At 37.4% G+C, this 19673-nt stretch overlaps 1 protein-coding gene across 4 annotated transcripts in view; it reads right to left on the bottom strand.

The window, feature by feature from the left end:
* The window catches only part of IFI44 (interferon induced protein 44), a 38060-nt gene that overhangs the window by 12103 nt on the left and 6284 nt on the right, over positions 1–19673 (bottom strand). Inside the window, exons 6-10 of one of the 4 annotated variants that reach the window (XR_012079007.1) lie at positions 16516–16687; positions 15326–15426; positions 7616–7719; positions 7442–7493; positions 4478–4495 (exon numbers count right to left, since the gene is read on the bottom strand). Coding sequence is in view for 2 of the 4 variants with exons in the window: in XM_006205979.4 (XP_006206041.1) it covers positions 13452–13643; positions 15326–15426; positions 16516–16687 (465 nt within the window). In the remaining 2 variants the exon portion in view is untranslated. Of the gene's footprint in view, positions 1–4477; positions 4496–6534; positions 7494–7615; positions 7720–12401; positions 13644–15325; positions 15427–16515; positions 16688–19673 lie in introns of those variants that run through there. The other 3 variants (XR_012079006.1, XM_072974143.1, XM_006205979.4) reach the window with 3 other exon arrangements.

Below are 19673 nucleotides of genomic sequence, written 5' to 3' on the forward strand. Positions count from 1 at the left end.
TTAGGGCATACAGTAAGTATGGCAGTCATATTAATAATATAGTATTAGAAACACTGCTGAATTTTTTAGAAACCACTTACCCATAATGATAGGCTGATACACAGTTTCTCCAGTTATGAAAGAGGTATACTGTACGGTAATGCAATTCTTTGAAAGCAAAGTTATAAAACAGTAAGGAAACTAACACATTATTAATTTTATATTAAATATCACTCACCTTATGCCTATATAAGATAGGCTGTCCATTTCAATACAAGCCTTGTGCACAATGTCTTACAAGATAAGCACCTCGGTGATGATGATGATGATGGCACAAGAATGTCTCCTATGGTTCTTGCCATACAGTTACTAGATTTTCACACAAAGACAGACATACACAAAAGATAAGTTTATCAACTATGGAGCATGATGATCATTTACTGTTTATTAAGTGGAAGTGGATCATCATAAAGGTCTTCGTCTTCATCTTCACATTGAGTAGGCTGCAGAGGAGGTGGAAGAGGATGGGTTGGTCTCACTGTCTCAGGGGTGGCAGAGGTGGACGAGGTGGAGGAGGCAGAAGGAAAGACAGGAGAGGCAGGCACACTCAGTGTGACTTCACAAAAACACATCATAATTTCTGTCTGACATTTTTGCTTTTCTTTCTCTAAAAACATTTCCATATGGAATTTCTTCTTCTACCGTTCACTTTAGTTTCAATGCTCCTATCATAGAAGGGTCCATCCTTGTCACAAAAGCAGTCTGGAAACTTTGGAACCTTTCTGTCAGATTATCTAATGTCAGTTTGTTTCTGGCACTGTTTCTCTACATCTTCTTCCTCACCCTCTGGCACTGGTTTGGAAGAACTCAGTCATCTTCTGTTAGTTCCTCTGGCGTAGTGTCTGTTAGCTCTTGAATTTCTCCAAGAGCCATAGATTGAAGCCCCTCACCCCCTACCTTTTTTGCCATACTCACAGTCTCTCTCATGATGTCCTTGATTGGCTCTGTGGTAAATCCTGTGAAGTCACGCACAACATCTGGACATAGTTTTCTCCAGGAGGAATTTCTTGTTTTAGGCTTGGTGACTTTCACAGGTTTTTCTATAATAATAATGGCATCTTCAGTGGTGTAACTCTTCCAGACTTTCATGATGTTCACTCTATCAGAGTTCTCTTCCATAGCGTTGACAATCATTTTTCTAGAGTACCGTGTGTGATGAGCCTTAAAGCTCTTTATGACCCCCTGATCTAGAGGCTGAATTAGAAGCATTATGTTTGGGGGCAAGGAGAGCATTTCAGTGCCTTTGGTGTTGAGCTCATGGAGTTCTGTGTGGCCAGAGACATTGTCCAATATCAAAAGAACCTTTAAAGTTTATCTGTTACTGGTGAGGTGTTTCCTGACTTCAGGGACAAAGCAGCAATGGAACCAGTCTAGAAAAAGAATTCTCATTGTCCAGGCCTTCTTGCTGTACAACCAGAAGACTGGCAGTTGGCGTTTATCTTTTCCCTTCAAGGCTCAGAGGTTAGCAGTTTTACAGATCATAAACCCAACTGCATTTGCACAAAACAGTGCAGTGAGCCTATCCCTTCCTGCTTTAAATCCTGGTGCTTGTTTCTCTTCCTTGCTAATGAATGTCCTTCGTGGCTTTTTATTTCCCCCAGAATAGGGCACTCTAATCTGCATTAAAAACCCGTTCAAGGGCTATCCTTTCTCCTCAATGATTTTGTTAATAGCATCTGGGAATTCATCTCCTGCCTCTTGGTGGCCAGAAGCTGCTTCTCCTATTACCTTGACCTTTTTTTAAGCCAAACCTCTTTGTGAAAGTATCAAACCATCCTTTGCTGGCATTGAATTCTCTGGCTTTAGGTCCTTCACCTTCCTTTTGCTTTAAGTTGACATATAATGACTTTGTTTTATTTTCTTCAAGTCATATTAAACCCTGAAGACATGCCCACACGCACATAAAAGCTGCATTTTCAATACAAGATAAAAAAGGATTTCACAAAACGTGCAAACTTTTCCTGCCTGCTGATGTAGCTGCAGCAATGGCTTCATGAATTTCCTTTTCTACTTTTCAGTGGTCCTTACGCTGGATTCATTTATCTTGAAATGGCAGGCAATAGCACTGCAAACCTCAGTCTAGGGGACATAACAAGCAATTCAACTTCTCCTTGTAACGCCGTGACTTTTCTCTGCTTCTTGGGAGCACTTCCAGCCCCACTAGTGGCACTTTATGTGGGTCCCATGGTGTTATTCAAGGTTTACAGTATTGCTCTAAGCATGACAAAGACCACACGAGACCTGGGAGAGTTTGCTTTTTACTGTGATACTCAGTTTACTGGAGAGAGGAACTGCTCACGCAGAGCTGATAAGCATCACTTGGCATTTTAAAGAGATACTCGCAACACTTGAGCTCACCACAACAGCAGCAGGGGGCGGCCGTGGCGTTATTGCAGTAGAACAGTATGTACTAAAGTTAATTTTATGCAGCTATGATTTAATATTGCATCTTTACATTTGTTTACGTTTCTCTCAGCTGTGCATGGCGCCAAGTACGGCCTTTAAGTGTTTGCATGCATAAGTCTTGATAAATTTTAACTTTTTATAATAAATTTGTGCATATTTTATAGTTATAAATGATCAGACTAGTATTTACATATGTTTTATGCATTCACCTAACTTTTTCTTCATTTTTTTGGATATTTTTAGACTATATGTTTGTCTGCAAGTTTTTTCAAATTGTTGCAAATCTCCAATCTATTTTTCCAACATATTTACTGAAAAAGATCTGCATATAAGTGAACTCATGCAGTTCAAACCCGTGTCATTAAAGGATCAACTGTAGTTGTTATGTTCTTGTCACAATTGGCTTTTCATGAATTGTGTTCACATCCTATCATATGTCTTCTTTTTTCTTTTTTTTTTTTTTTGCAAGTTCATGTTTTATTTCCAATACATTTGGAGATTTTTTTTAATTGAACTACAGTCAGTTACAATGTGTCAGTTTCTGGTGTACAGCACAATGTCCCAGTCATGCATATACATACACATATTCATTTTCATATTCTTTTTCATTATAGGTTATTACAAGATATTGAATATAGTTCCCTGTGCTATACAGAAGAAACTTGTTTTTTTAATCTATTTCTCATATGTTTTCTGATCACTTCATTTAATCTCCCAAAACATTATTGAACATCTATTATATGCAGAAACTTTACTAACTGAACTGCCCACGAAAAGCGGTATGCCAGGTACACAGCCATGCAGCTAAGTCGGTAACATACAGTGTGCTAATGCTGAAAGATCATCTACAAAGAGTCAGCAGAATGCAACTGACGGAGAAATCAACCCTTGATTGGCAGGTGATAGAGAGGTGCAGGGGAAAGAATGTTACCGAAGGAAGGTCAGGGAAAGACGAACAATAATAGGCATTTATTTACTGCCTACTGTGTTTCTGACACTTCTCAAAATGTACTTTATATATATGCTCTCATTTAATCCTCAAAACAGCTCTCAGTTGTTTCTGTACTATAATTATTCCCATTTACCAGATGAGAAAACAAGGTAAACAGAAATTTAGTAACTGCCCCAAAGTGTGAACAAAGGCATGGAGAAAGGACAATGCATAAAATAGTCAGAAAGAGGAAGTCATTCTGTGGCGCTCTTGTTTTATCATTTGAGATCAAACATGTCCAGATTAGGAAAACTGTCCCAAGAAGTTTGAACATAATACTATGTGGATGAAAGGAATTCATTGTCAGTCTTTGTGAAGGAAGCATCAGCAGAGAATCAGGACACAGTGTCGTGTTTCTATAGCAATGGACTATAGTAACTAATTTGCAAACTCTTGGTTCATTTAGAATAATTCTACTTCAAATATAAATTAAAATTGAAGGAACATGGCACTTTGAAGCATAATGTTTCTTCTGTTCTCCAGGAGTGTAATTTGTCTGCACAAATTAGCTCATGTATAAGTGAGGTTCAGACTTCATTATCCAAAAGTAATGTAATTGGGGATAACATTTATGAAAAGCAAAAAGCAAAAGGACCATTTTACATGTTCTTTGATCACCATAAACCTTGAGTACTATATATTAAAGTTTCTATTCTGTGGGTTGACAAACACACTAAAATAGATTCATTAATGATAGCTTAAAATGTAAATACGTACGAATACTGGGTCTGAGATGATGCCAGGAATAACAAAATGTAACACAGAACACAGCATTTCCAAATACTATCACATATTCAACATCAAAAGAAAATTATCTTTCAGTTAAATGTTGCAGACCTTCAATAAAATTACACTTTTTAAATGTTTTCTGTTGTAATCTTTTTTTTTAAGAATTAGAAGCCTGAATTTTCAACCTTCAGCGCCCTCTTCATTTAGTAGAGCATTGACCACAAGGGGGCAGACATCACCAAGCCATTTAATATGTTTCTATTTGCTAGTTTAGATTTTGAACCTGAGATAAAGTATGCTCTTGAAGCCAAAGGTTTATTTTCTTTAAAACTGTATATTCAAACAAGCAAAAAAAAAAAGAAACAATCTTATAGTTGAATTTTAAGTTTCTTTCATTTTCTTATGAGCTACCAAGTCCAAGTCTTACCTTTGTTTTCAACTACAAAAAATTAAATTTATAATAGACTGATAATTATCAGTTTGTTGTTGTCTAAGATTGACAATGTCCTTCAGAACCTGGATTTGTGTTTCCAAGTGCCTACACTAATAATTTAGTGATGTATATAATCTAATTTAATTTTTACGACGTGTCTGTGAATAAACTATTCTCATCCTCATCTGTAAGCTGGGGGAATTAAAGATTTTTAAAAAATCACCAATTATGTGGCATAATGGGGATTTAGACCCAGTTCTGTCTAACTCTGTTTATGTATGATATTACTTCTTTTGTTCTGTATGAGATATACAGTACATGTGAAAAAGTAAGTAAAATAAATGTATACAACTTAAAGATAATTATAAAGCAAATATCTAAACTGAATAAGGAAAAATAAATAACTTAAATAAAGCAAATACCCATCTCACTACCATCCTGACTGAAACAAAGGACATTTTGAGCTCCTGCAGTTGCAGCAAGTGAGCTGCTCACTCTCCACAAAGCCCCTCCACCTTGGAAGCTAATCACCATCTTCATTTTTATGGTCATCATTCCATAAAAAATTTCTTTTATTTAGAACATTTGTGAGTTTTATATAAGTCCATTCATAGTGTATAGATTCATTCATGTCCTTGTCCTTTTGGTCAATATCCTATTTGTAATATTTATCTATACTGTCATATATAGTTATTTTTCTTTAATTTTCATTGCTACATGAAATGAAATGCTCTATGCAATATACCACAATTTATTATCTGTTCTTCTATTTATAGGCATGGAGGTTGTTCCCAATTTGTTACTATTATAAACAATGCTACTCCAAAAATTTTCACACATTTATTTTGATGTACATATAAAAAATTGTCCCTAAGATATATATCTGAGAGTCAAATTGCTAGCTCTGTACATCTGTCTGCATATTTTCAACTTTATTGGAAACCATCCAAAAGTCTACTGACAGGTGAATAAAGAAAGAAATGTGGTACATCCATACAATGGAATACTACTCAGCAATAAAAGGAAGGAACTGTTGATACATGCGACAATATGGATGCACCAGGTGGACTATTTTATTCCTTCTTTATCCACTATTACTTGTAATACAATATTATTATATTGATAGATATTGCATATATAACTTTTCCAAAATGAAGTTTGCTTCTTCCTCTGGCCAGTTAGTTTCCATGGGTAATACACCACATTGGGGTGGGGGGATCATTTCGTCTTGGAGGTTTATTATTTTCATAAATTTATTTTCATTTACATCTATAAATGAGCCTGTAAATTCTTTATGACACTAAACAGTTATGGTAGAGTTTTAAATGATGCATAGCACACAACACCTCAGTAATACTACTGTGACATTTTACCACCTTTTCTAGTAAAAATGCCATTTTCTGTATGCCATATATTTTCCTGCAACTGGGGTAGTCACCAGAGGTTATTGCTCTGTAAATTTTGGGTGCCTTCCAATCTGGATGGTCAGCCATCAAAAACTAAGTTTTGGCTGATAGGGATTCCTAGGGACACAATGCTCCCCATAACGAGGGAGGGTTGATCCCAGACCTGCCCAATCTCAACCAGTTTTACTCAGGGCAATGTGATCTTGTTTTTAAGTTGGGCACTCCGGTTATGAGGAAGCAGCAATGAAAGACTGCATTCTCAGGGACGGCCTGCCGTATTAGGTTGACCTTAGTGTTTCCAGAGCCTAAGCCTCCATTTCACCCAGCACCTGCTTTCTCTCTCGCCCCCCCCCTTTTTCTTTCTCTTTCAATTTCAGGTAGCTTTCAAATAGCTGGAAAGATATTGTCTTTCCAGATGACCTACCAGCAAGACAAGCTTCCTGAGAGAGAACTCCAGTGTCCCTAACTGGGTTAAGATTCCTCTCAGCATGGTGGTGAGCCCCCTGAAAAGCCATCTGCATTTAACTGAACACACCAAGTCCAATCCCCAAGGCTCTCAGTCTCTCTTGTCATGCTGGGGCCAGTTTTAGTTAATCCACCACAAGCATTGTTGCCACGAACTGCTGGTGCTGTGAATGTTATTCACACAGGTAGTGGGCACCTAAAATATTGGTATTCCAGGAGATGGTCAGTTGAACATGTTGACCCCTCGATGCTGTTCGATTTAATAGGAATAGGCTTTTCATAATCATCCTTTTCAAAGTTTCAGAGGCAAACCCCATCAGTGATATTTGTTCACTGTATCAGGCATAATTCACTCTCTTGGACACCATTTTGATTTCCTGAATGCCCTGCTGACTTACTGTCCCTTCCACATGCATATGTGATTTAGTCCAAAGAGAAAAGGAGACTCCAGGACCTACTGGAAATGCTGTAGTGGCACCTCTCCCTTCATACTCATGCCCCGCTCAGAGGCACAGCACATCCCGCTCAGTTCAAAGGAAGGCTCTCTCTCCAGGTACAACAAAATCAGTATGATACATGTAGTCAACAAAATGTGACTCAGATGGAAATTCCAACCATCTAATATTGAGGTGGTTCATCAAGGGCAATTGACGTCTTTTCGGTAAGTAACTAAGTCAGGGTTCTTAGGTCAGTCTTGCAGTTTGACTTCAGTGTCATTCTCTTTCCCAGAAGAAAAAAAAAAAAAAGTCCAGGATCTTCTCTCTGAGTTAGCAATTACTTGGCATTATATCTGAGAGAAATAGTTAAGAGTGTTTTTCTCTGGCTCTGAAATACTCTCTCAGGAAAAGAGTGATGCATCATTACACATTGTCTGTGCTTTGTTTCCATCTGCCACGATCCCCCTTTTGCTCGCCATTTGTTCCTTGCTTATTACCAGATTATATTCCCTGGGTGTGTCTCCTTACTGTTTACCTGATTGGCAGGTAGCTGGAATAGTGGCCAAGGCTTCCCCTTCTGTTCACTCCTGGGAAGAAGGGAAGGCAAATAGTGATGGGACCATCCTATCTGTAGTCAACAGGGCAGCACTTAACAGTCCTAGGTAAGGGAACATGAGGGGAGTCACTATCAAGTCCATTGTTTTCTTACCAGTATGCAAGTCAAATTCAAAGAAACTGAAGTTGTTTCCCGAGTTGCAAATCCTCCCTCTGCTGGGAGAAGCTGTTGTAGTCTTGAACACAGCACAGTTGAATCTAGCAAGATAAAACAAATGTTCTTTTGGATGCTTGCTTCGGCAGCACATATACCAAAACTGGAACAAGACAGAGATTAATGTGGCCCCTGTGCAAACGCTAGTAGGCAAACAGGTGAAGCGCTCCATATTAAATAAAAGCAAAGGAAAGAAATCTTCAGAGAGTTGTGTGATCGCACCATCACTCATCTTTACCCCTACATCCACATACCAACCCTGCCAAATGATTTTTCTACTTTATGTTTCTACTTTATTGACCCAGTCAAGCCAGCCAGTCCTTGATGATCAATAGATATTTTAATTACCCATCTCAGGTCTTTATCAAACTGCTGCTACATGAGTGATATGGAATTTGGTAAGTCCACATGATGTTAAGTCTCTTAGCTCATTTTTGTACATAGGCAACAGTGAAATGTTTAATTTGATAAAATATAACCTAGGAGACTGAGTTACTTCACATTCTGCTATTCCAAATCTTTAATGTTATCTTCAGCCACAGCCAAAGGGTAAACAAAGTCAAAGTCTAACTTGAGTTTGTTCTAGTCAGGACCCAGTTGAAGCCACATGGGGCTATCAGTAAGGGTCCTACATTGTCGACCTGTCATTCCTTGCCCTTGAGGAACCTGACCCAAAATCATCTTTTGGCAATTATTTTCCCATTCACAATCCATATAGCATATTCTCACATAATCAATTTCCATAGCAGAGTATGTCATGGTTTCCACCCAATATTTAATTGGGAAGCTTAAGTAATAATATCCCCATTTATTTTATATATCCAAGTAGATACATCCAAGAAATAGACCAAAGCATAAGCCTTTGTCTTCTAATCCCAGGTTTTATCTGATGATTACTGACATGGCCCATTTTAATTCTTCTACAGAATTTCCACACATTTCCATAATTTACTTCTCCTCACACTAGTATTCTTAACTGTCCACTATAAAGTGTTATTTTATTAGGATGAAAATCACAGGTTCACACTTCACAATAACAGAAACTAACCATTCTTCTGGTGGTTCTTTCATCTGTCCCAAGGGCAGGGCTGCAACCTGCTCATGGATACAATGTACTTTCCCAGAGTCGCATCTGGTTACTATTCCATTTCTATGTTATCCGTCATTGGAGCTGATCTGTCATCATTGGAATAGCTCTCTGACATTACCTAATAATATAATACGTATTTTAGATCTTAGACTTACTTGATGTCTTTCTACAATGGGAGCTATCTCCACCAAAGCCCAGTTTCAGGACAACAGCGGTCTCTTGGAATGACTACATGTAGCTACTGCCATCAGGTTACTTGCAAATCTAAGTCTCCCAGTGGTCACCAAGTGGAAACAGTTGTAGACTTCTTCCAGGGAATTTAGCCTGCATATGTCCAGATAGTAAATACTTCCAAAACAATTTATGTAACAGCATCACATTGTCTTGATTTTGCTGCTTGAGCTATAGTGCTTCCTTTAAAATTCTAAGTCTCTTTTGTTCCAGATCCCATTCAAACTCACATTTCTCTTTGGTCACTTGATGTATAAAAGATAATAATACATTGGGTGCAATATATTTACCCTCCAAGATTCAAATAGCCCTAGAATCCACTGAGCCTCATTCTAATTAGTATGGTCTGGCAAATGTTATGTACTGTCTCTGGAAAGACTCCTATACTTCCAGCCCATGTTTTTCACTCAAAATTGACACGAATGAGTTATCACAATTCTCATTTTCCCCTGGCTTTGTTTTCTAATAAATTATCATAATGGTATCATTGTTATGAATCAGCTGACTTTTGATAATGATCAAGCATAAATCTGTCTTATTAGGTTATGACAGTGTACCAGAGAATGTAAGTATTTTTGAGGGTGGATGGAGAATGTATACTGTTGCTCCCATGAGAACGTAAGTTAAGCCTGGCTTTCTTTTGATATGGGAATGGAAAACAAAGCATAAGAAGGAAATTGTATAATTTGTTACTCTCTCTATGTAGTTTATTATAATATATATGTATATAATAGATAGACATATACATACATTATTATTGGTCTCAATTCTTCACTCCTTTCTGCAATCACTAACCCGCCATGACCTCATTGTTGCAGAGGCTGAATTTTTTAGCCCCTTGGTTTTGGTTTACCCATATGACTTGCTTTGGCCAATGGCAGGTGGGCAGAAGTGATGATGTGCTAGTTGCACACCTAGGCTTTAAGGCACATTGCATGACTCCCCCACCTTCCTGCAATTCTGCTGCACAAGAGGAACCTCCCCCAGGAGGCTCCTGTCTCAGCAGTTTCAGAAAGCACACACCTGGAGTAGAGCAGCCCTGTCAGCCTACCCCAATAGCCACAGCTTGAAGCATAGCCCTTCAGCTGAGCCCAAGCTGGGATAACAAAACTTCAGCCAACCCTCAGATGCAGGGAATAATAAATGATTCCTCTTCAAGGCACTAAATTTTGAAGTAGTTTCTCAGGCAGCAAGAGTTAACCAAACATGAAGTACTAATAGGTCAAATTTCTTGTATCTCTCATTTTAAATGCCCTAATCAAGTGCTTAATTTGAACTTGTGGATTTAAGTTGAAATCTTAGTAAATGTTTGTCATATATTGGGAAATGTAGAATAACTTTAGATTTACTATGATTTTAAGGTCAAGATATTAGATCTGTAAGAATCTTTTAGTACTTGGGAAGGTCTAGTCAAACAACTGAACTGCTAAAATAAGAAATTAAATATATTAAATTTTGAGATGGAGTTTTAAAATTTTGGAAGGTTTGAGTCACTGAATTTTTAAATAAAACCAAAATATATTTAAATGCCTTTAAAAAGGGATTAGTATTATCTATTAAAGCTAAGCATGTACATACATAGTAATTCTGTCCTAACTATATACACCCAATGGAAATATTTCCCTTTGTTCTCCAAAAGGCACATACTGGAATGCTTATACTAGCACTGTTTGTAATAGTCCCAAACTGAAAACTGCCCAACTGCCCATCAAATAGATGAGAATAAATGATCTTTATCTTTGTGCTATTATATGAATCAAACAAACAAATGCATTATCACATGAAAGAAGTCAGACCCAAAAGAGTAAATAGTTTATAAGACTAGTTATGTAAGGGATAAAAAAAGACCACTCTATGCAATTAAAAGTCAGAACAGTGGCTATCCTAGATAACTAGCCTGGGCGTAACGGGGACTTACAGGATACTGATGATGTTCTGTTTCTTATCTGAGTTCGAATTTCATGGGTTTGTAATGTTTGTCAAAATGTATCTCGCTATGTATTATACTTAAGAACCATGCACTTTTTAGGTGCATATGATACTTTAGCTTAAAAAGCTTTTTATTAAAGTTTAAAACCTTTTGTAAAGGTGAGCCAGTTTAAACTAATTAATAAGAATTTTAGCAAACTTTTTTATCTGAATGAGGAACTAGATATGAAACTTCCCAAATCTATAAGGGAACATATTATAGTGCCCCTCCAGCTCAGTTAATCCAATAGTAGTAGCCCTGTCCATGATTAACTTTCTTTTTCAAATAATAAATCACTCTTCCTGAGCAGATATGACCTACAATGTGCTGATCACCCTTCCTTGTTCTTCTAGATAAAGTAATTATTCCTGGGGGGTAGGGGTACGACTTGAGCTAGATCAATTGAGGTCCTTTTCTGTATTATTTCACAATGAAACTGGGAAATAAAAATCCTGTTTCACTTCAGGTCACAAGACTGAATTAATGTCAGCCTGAAGCTTGGACTCAGAAGATGTAGATTTATCATGATTGCTATCCTGAAAAATACAATATGATATCACTCATATGTGAAATCTGAAAAAAAAAAGACAAATGAACTCATAAATAAAACAGAAACAGACTCTCAGACATAGAATATAGACCTGTTACTGCCAGGACAGAGTGGGGTGGGAAGGGATAAACTGGGAGTTCGAGATTTGCAGATACTGACTGGTATATATAAAATAGGTAAACAAGTTTATGCTGTATAACACAGGGAAGTATATTCAATATCTTGTAGTAGCTCATGGTGAAAAAGAATATGAAAATGAATATATGTATATTCATGTATGACTGAAGCATTGTGCTGTGCACCGGAAGTTGACACAACATTGTAAGCTGACTATACCTCAATAAAAAGAAAAAGATTGCTAGCCTGAGAGAATGACAACAATATACAGAAAGAAGGGATCAAAAGGCTGTGTGTGTGTGTGTGTGTTTGTTTAAGGGAGAGAGAAAGAAACAGAATAGTTCTGGAATCCCTGAATTCAACCACTTATGAGGACAATTCAGTCCAATCCCAGCCTTTCCCATGGTATGATTACTTGGCCCATTACTACAGTCTTCTTTTCTAATCACGCAGTTCAGGTTGAGTTTTGTCACTTGTAACTAAAATAGTCGTAACTTACAGAGTAATCATACTACAGTCCCTTTCAATTTTGGTCTTCTGGAACTCACTAACTGCCACATCCTGGAAGAAGTGTTCAGATATTAAAGTAAAAATGGATTTAGGTTAAAGAATACAACATTAACTGGGACACAAAGAGAGCAAAATCAAGCACTTTAGAAATAAAATAAGAAGGCAAATTAAAATGACTTGAGTGAAGAGCAGAAGATGCTGGCAAATCATATTAAAATAAGCTTTGCCAAAATCACACACACACGCACCCATGTTAGACTCGGGTTTTATAAAAAGAAACTTTAATTTTTCACAGATACAAAACATAAATTCAAAAGGAATTACGATTGTTTTCACAATTAATGACTTTAAATTGTGCTGTTCTTATTTATAGGTGATATGATTTTGTATGTGTAACTTCATTCCAGATAAAAATAAAATAGGTTCAGTTTCCACTACTTCTCTCCTTCCTGTGTTTTCTCATGTCTTAATTTTCATTCCTCCATGATGAGATAAAAATACACATATATTAATGTAAAACATTCACTTACTCATTGTCTTTACTCATACACTTAATAATCCTTTCCTCTCATCTCTGAATAAAGAGAAAAAAAATATTCTTGATGGACTATTTAGGGAAAAGCAACTAGCAGGAGGAAAACCCACTGGGCTCCTGGAGGTCTAAGCCAACCCTGGCTTTGAGAGTGCCTGCACCATGAGGAAGAGAAAGAATGGAGAAACCAAGACTGCAGAGTCAGGACAGCAAAGGCAGTAGAATGAGGGTTTCCCAGTAGTTTGCAGTGAGAGAGAACTAGAGATGTTATGATACCCTAATTTGACTTCCCACAAACTAAAGTAAGATTTGAGTTTAGACTGAAACGTGTCTGATCTCTGGTTGGAACGGTAAAGCGAGTAGTGCGCACACGTTGACAACAGAAAATACATGGAACCCTAAAATCTGAGGCTGTCAACACCGCTACCCAGAACTGATCACACTGCCTTAAGAGAGACTCTGACGAGGAGAGGTGTCGAAAAGCCAAGCTAAAAAGGGCAAAGAAGCATCAGGTCCCAGAAAAGGACCAACAGTCAAAGACCATATCGGATCAGGAACAACGGCGAGCCAAGCCCTTTCTGGGTCTCACGCAATGAAGCCCATTTTGACAGAAGAGGGCAAAGATGCAGCTGGGAATGTTCAGTGGGAAAGGCACGGGTGGGTCATGTCAAGAATTTCATTTTAAAAAGAGACGAAGGGTTAGAGAAGTAGTGCAGATCCTCCAGGAGGGACACAAACCGGAAGTCCCCGCGGAGCTCACACGTTCGCGCTTCTGCGTCACCAAACACATCTGTCTGTTTCTTCAAAGGGCAGATCCTCTAAGAAGTCGTCTGCAGCCCACAGCATCTGCCTCAGCGCAGAGAGGACCAGAACGTCCACGACAGGCTCCAGCTCCCACTCTGAGGTGTAATTTCTAACCACGAAGATGTTAGAAGGAGGAAATCCAAGTTCTCGGTGAACTGCCTCCAACTGCAACACCGACATTAAAACCCAGAAATCTTAAGACAGTGAAAAATACAATTTTACGTCAACATGAATCATGAAAGCAGTAACAAAACGTAGGAGCTTGGCAGTACTTTCCCTGTTGGAGGACGGGGGACAGAGATTTAGCCCCATAAAGTTCTTTTCTTCAAGACCTTGGCAAGTCAAGATCTATTATCACTGCTCGTTTTCAACTTAGCATACATGTAGTAGATTCAATATGAATTAGAAATAAAAAAACAACTAATAGTTCCATATGAACTGCTTTGAAATTGAAGCATTTTTAATGCCCTTACACTAGAGTCCATAATTTGCCTGTTTCCTTTTAAAGGTTATTCTCAGGATAAGCCATTTTACTAGACTAGTTTAATGTCAATGCTTCATTCGTGCTTAGACTAGTTTATTCGTGGAGCCGCACTGCCTGGATTCAAAACAGGGCTCTGTCACTTCTTAGCACTATCAATAAACTGGCAAATGCTTTTACTCTGTCTCCTTTTGTTTCTGTATCTATCAAATGTGGTCGTAACAGTACCTGTCTCACAGGGTTGTAAGTATTCAGTAGGAAAATTTCTCACATACTTAGTGTTCAACAAATATTAGTTATCATTATGTCTTCCCAACTGGTGTTCCCACCTCCAGGTTCCTTTTGACTCCAATCTATTCTGCACGTGGGTGGCAGATTAATTTTTCTGAAGCTCAACTTTGGTCACGACAATATTCTTTCCAAAAATTTTTATGATTCCCCATATGCACCTAATGAATTAAATCACCTCATGCAAATGAAACTTTCTCACTTCCTCCCCCGCTCCAAGGATCCAAACCTCCACTAAATTAACGGCTCCATGATTCCCTCACATGCTGCCTTTTCCTTCACTGATGTATTATTGACTTATGCTGTTCCTAGAGCTTGAAATTGGTTTTTCCTCCCCATTTTTGTCCCTTCATTTCCTGAAATACTTTCTTCTCCTTGAAAGTCATCTCCCAGTGCCACCTCAGTAATAAAATCTTCCCCATCCCTGTAATACAATTTTGTCTTCTCTAAACATTAAATACTTTTCATTTTTAATCATTTCATGACACTTATCATACTCAATCACATCACATTCTTTTGTCAATTTCCTCTTATCTTACTTCCCCAACCTCTCACCTCTATTGATAAAATTATAAGCTTTTTAGTGCAGGGAACTTGTTTTCATCATCTGATAAATACTGGTTGAATTGAACCTAATTAAATTAAATTGTAATGGATGGAATTATCTGTATCAGCATAATGATGAACATATATTTAATTTTTAAAACTTGGGAAATGAGTCTGAATTATCCCAAGCAATGGTTTTAACTCTTCTTTTTTTTAACATTTTTTATTGAGTTATAGTCATTTTACAATGTTGTGTCAAATTCCAGTGTAGAGCACAACTTTTCAGTTATACATGAACATATGTATATTCATTGTCACTTTTTTTTTTACTGTGAGCTACCGCAAAATCTTGTATATATTTCCCTGTGCTATACAGTACAATCTTGTTTATTTATTCTACATTTTGAAATCCCAGTGGTTTTAATTCTTCTTAAACTCAGGAGATGTTTATTTTATTTTCATACACAGTAATATCATGTGAACATAGTGACGTACCCCAGAAAATGTGTTTATAAATGGCATCGCCCATTACCTTGAGTTTCACAGGCAGACAGCTGTATATGTCCACAAGGTCACCTTTCATAATCATATCCAAGGTATCCACATGAGTGAGCAAAACCACATGTACCACACCTATGCCAAACAGATAGATTTTTTTAACGTTTTTTCATTACATTTTTATGATGTATTTATCAGTCTAGACAACCTCAGGATTTCTCAGTTAATCAGCTAGCTCTCAGCTATGCAATAGGTTATCTATGGAGCAACTTCAGAGATTTGGGAAGGTTCCTACTCCCTCACAGTAAATCCCCCTTAACTACTCACTGGTGCCTGGAATTCCTCTGAAACAGGAAATTCCTTCATTGCCTTCCATGGTAAAAGAGGACGCTTCAAGTGAACCACCTCTTGGAAGAGGGAAGTCACATTTATGCTACAATTTTACTTAATGATTTCATATCCTGTCCAAACAGCTGTGTTTTTATGGAGACTAAAGAAAAGATCAAAAGGACTCTAACAAACAAGACGGGAGAGAAGAGGCCTCAGGAAGGAGATGGAATTTATCAAGGCATCACAAATACAGTGCTCCCATGTCACAGTGTTAACAAGCACCTCCCGGCACACCACCCTTGCAAGCTTTTAAATTTCAGCGAGACGGTCAGTAATCCCTCCCTGCTTCTAACTTAACCAGAGTGTGACAAACTGGCTCATTCCCAAACACGATGTGGATAACAAAGCCAAGAAAAGCCAGCGTGAGGCCCCCTGGTTCCCAACCCTATTTACCTTCGCCGAAGTCTTTATGCTACCTCTTCTATCCAAAATCTTACTTTGCTGCCTCTTTTTCATACTGAAATGTTCTTTCCCACTTTCTAATCCTTTAAGACTCAAGGGGAAATGTAAGAATCTTGATAAAAAAATGCATGCCAGGATGCCGTGGTAGCAGGTAGTGAGGACTGTATTAAGCTCTTCATCTCTATTAATTTGTTTAACCCTTACAATAAATCTCTGAGGTACATGCTGTTATGATGCTAAATTGAGGCTCAGAGAGTTTGAGTCACTTGCACAAAGTCACACAGCTAGTGAGTGCTCCGTTTGACTGAATAACATTAAGATGCCAGGGAATAGTCACAAATGCAGTTTCCTAAGTTCTTCCTCCTGTCCCGAAGCCACCCAACAATACAGTCAAATCAGTTGCCCTCAGTACTTAAGTGGAATGAGACTCACCACACTTTATCAACTCCCTTTGAATTCTTTTGATCTTTGACACCATTTCTTTAGAGAGATGTTCAACAGAGTTGGCATTGAACACGAATGCCACACAATGGATTCTGTCCTTCAGCAACGGGGAGCCTATATAGTTATCATGGCCTGGTGTGATTGGTTTCGTGCAATCAAACTGTAAGGTAAAAGTAAAGCAACATGTTAATTCGATGAATATTTATGAGTGCGCACATACGAGCACAGACCCTGTGTAAGTGACTGGAACGGTGAACAAAACAGGCAGGTCTCTAACATTAAGGGGACAGCAATCTGGTGGAGAAGACAGTCGGTATGCATGTAGCTAGCTGTCCCTTCACGTTGTCAGGTAAAGCTCTTGTAAGGAAGGGGCATATACTCTGAAAGCTGAAAAATAGGAGTTCATCTGATACAGGGAATGAGGAAATAGCAGAAAGTGTTCTAGATAAAAGAAGCAAAGTTAGCAAAGATGGAGGTGAGAGCATCCAGAAAGAAATCTGGTTATCATCAGGCAGAATGCAAAGGGCGAAAGCGGTTCTCAGTAGGATGCACTTACTCTTTTTTTTTTTTTAATTGAAGTCTAGTCAGTTTACAATGTTGTGTCAGTTTCTGGTGTACAGCATAGTGCATCAGTCATACATGAACATACATATGTTCGTTTTCATACTCTTTTCCACCATAGGCTACTACAAGATACTGAACATAGTTCCCTGTGCTATACTCTTAACTAGCAATCCTTCTGCTGGGAACCTGTCCCACTGAAGCACTAGCAAAAATACAAAACGGTGTATGGACAAGGCTATTAACTTCAGCACTACTTGCAGTGGCAAAAGTCCAATTTATCCATAATGTATAGTATTCTATCATTTCTCTAAGAAAATGAAGCACATATCTTGCCTTTCCTACATAAACTGTACCACTAAGTAATCAAGTAGGCAATAAGGGGAAGTTTCTCTTTCGTATGTGAAATGAAGAAGGAATGATAGAAATAGAATATTACTGCTTTTAGACTCTAATAAATAAATTGATCTAGTCATTGAACGTTAATGAATACTTACATTAGAAAAATGAGAAAACCCAAAGTTGTGTGGCTCTTCATGAAAGAACACGACACCATCTATGAAGCAAAAGCTGAATCTGAAGGTGACTCTAGGTTCAACTACCAATTTTTAGGATACACAGAAAACAGAGGACCATGGAAAACTACATCGAGTGATGACAACAGCAGAGCTCAGACTGTGGGGAAGTCTACAGGCCAAACAATCAGATTTCTGAAAGAAACGAATTTCAAGGAAAAATACCAGAAGACACAGAGGCAGAACATGCAAATTAAAAGAAGCTGGATAGATTTCTGGGTTCTCTATTCTGTTGTATTTGATCCATGTGTCTGTTTTTGTGCTAATATCACCTTGTTTTGATTACTGTAGCTCTGCAATATTGTTTGAAGCCCAGAAGGGTTATTCCTCCAGCTGTATATGTATGACTGACACATTATGCTGTACACCCCAAATTGGCACAACATTGTAAACTGACTATACTTCAATAAAGGAATGGAAAAAAATAAAATAAATTTTTTAAAAGTTACCACCAAAAAAAGAGACTGAATAGATTTATTTACTAATAAATAGATCTATTTATTAATGTTATAAAACATTATTTTATAATGTTTCAAACAGACTGTGATATTTAATAAATTAAGAGCAGCTAGTAATTTTAAATGTGATAAGCATATTATGGTTACATTTAATAAAAGACATATATGCCCCTGTGTGTGTGTGTGTGTGTGTGTGTGTGTGTATATATATTTAAATGCATATTCATTTATGTATGAAATGTTATGACTTCTTAGATTTTCTTCCAAATAATACGAGAGGAGAAAGTGGGTAGTCATAGATGAAACAAGTTTGTCTATCAGTCAAAAATTGTCAAAGCTATGTAAATACAAATTGATTAAATTGCTTTGTCTGCTTTTGCATAGATTTAACATGCTCTATAGTAAATGTTTCTTTTAAAGAATATTTTAAAATAAGCTTAATTACCTCTACAAGATAACTTTATACTAAAGAATGAAAGAACCTTGCATGAATAGAAAAATAAAACATGCTCTGTTTCTAAATAAAAACACTGGATATGTAAAGATGTATATCAACTTTTGATACAAAATTTTAATGTAATTTCCATCAAAGGACTAATAAATCAAGCACAAACACAAGCAATCAAAAAAAACACAAACAAGCTCATTTGAAAACGTGTATGTGTGAAATGGTCAAGAAAAACAAATGTCAGACATGAATAATGAATATGACTTGTCCAGTGGGTTATCAGGACATAATTGATTGCTATGGTAATAAAAACATTAAACAACATAGTAATGCAAACAATATCATAAAGGAGTTAATAAATACATTAATAGAATGAGTTATAGGATATAAAAATAAATCCCATACTTAGAAGGAAAAAGATGCAAAAGGCATTCAATGAAAGATATTGGCACATGGACTATTTATTAGGAACAAGGTAAATTAACAATTAATTTAAGATCTAAATGTTTATAAAAAGGAATAGCAAAGTTAAAAAAAGAAAGGCAGACTAATCTGCCTTCTCTGTAATCTCTTCCTTCCTCTGACAGTGCTTAGCATGAACATCTTAAGAACATAAAGATGAAAGACACATATCCTAGTCAGCTTGGGCTGTTATAATGCATTACCCTATTCGGTGATTTAAACAACAAACTTTTATTTATCATAGTTCTAGAAGCTAGGAAGTTCAAGATCAGGGTGCTGGTACATTTTGTGTATGGTGAGAGCCTTAGTCCTGGTCTGTAGACAGCACCTTCTTGTTGTGTCCTCATAGGGCTGAGAGAGAGGTCAGCTCTCTTGTGTCTTTTCTTACAAGGGCACTGATTGCATTCACGGGGGCTTCACCATCATGACCTAATCACCTCCTGCAGGCTCTACCTCCAAATATCATCACCTTGTGCACTGGGACTTCAACATCTGAATATGGAGGGGTGGGTGAGATTTCATCATAGCATCCCAGGCTGAGGGTCTCAGAACAGAAAGCCAGAAGGATCCTTGAAAATTGATAACCTGTCACACTGGCCCAAAGCTGCCTATCTTCAGACTTTCTGTTACATAGAAAAATTA

This window comes from Vicugna pacos, chromosome 13 (genome assembly GCF_048564905.1).
Source record: "Vicugna pacos chromosome 13, VicPac4, whole genome shotgun sequence".
NCBI lineage: Eukaryota > Metazoa > Chordata > Mammalia > Artiodactyla > Camelidae > Vicugna > Vicugna pacos.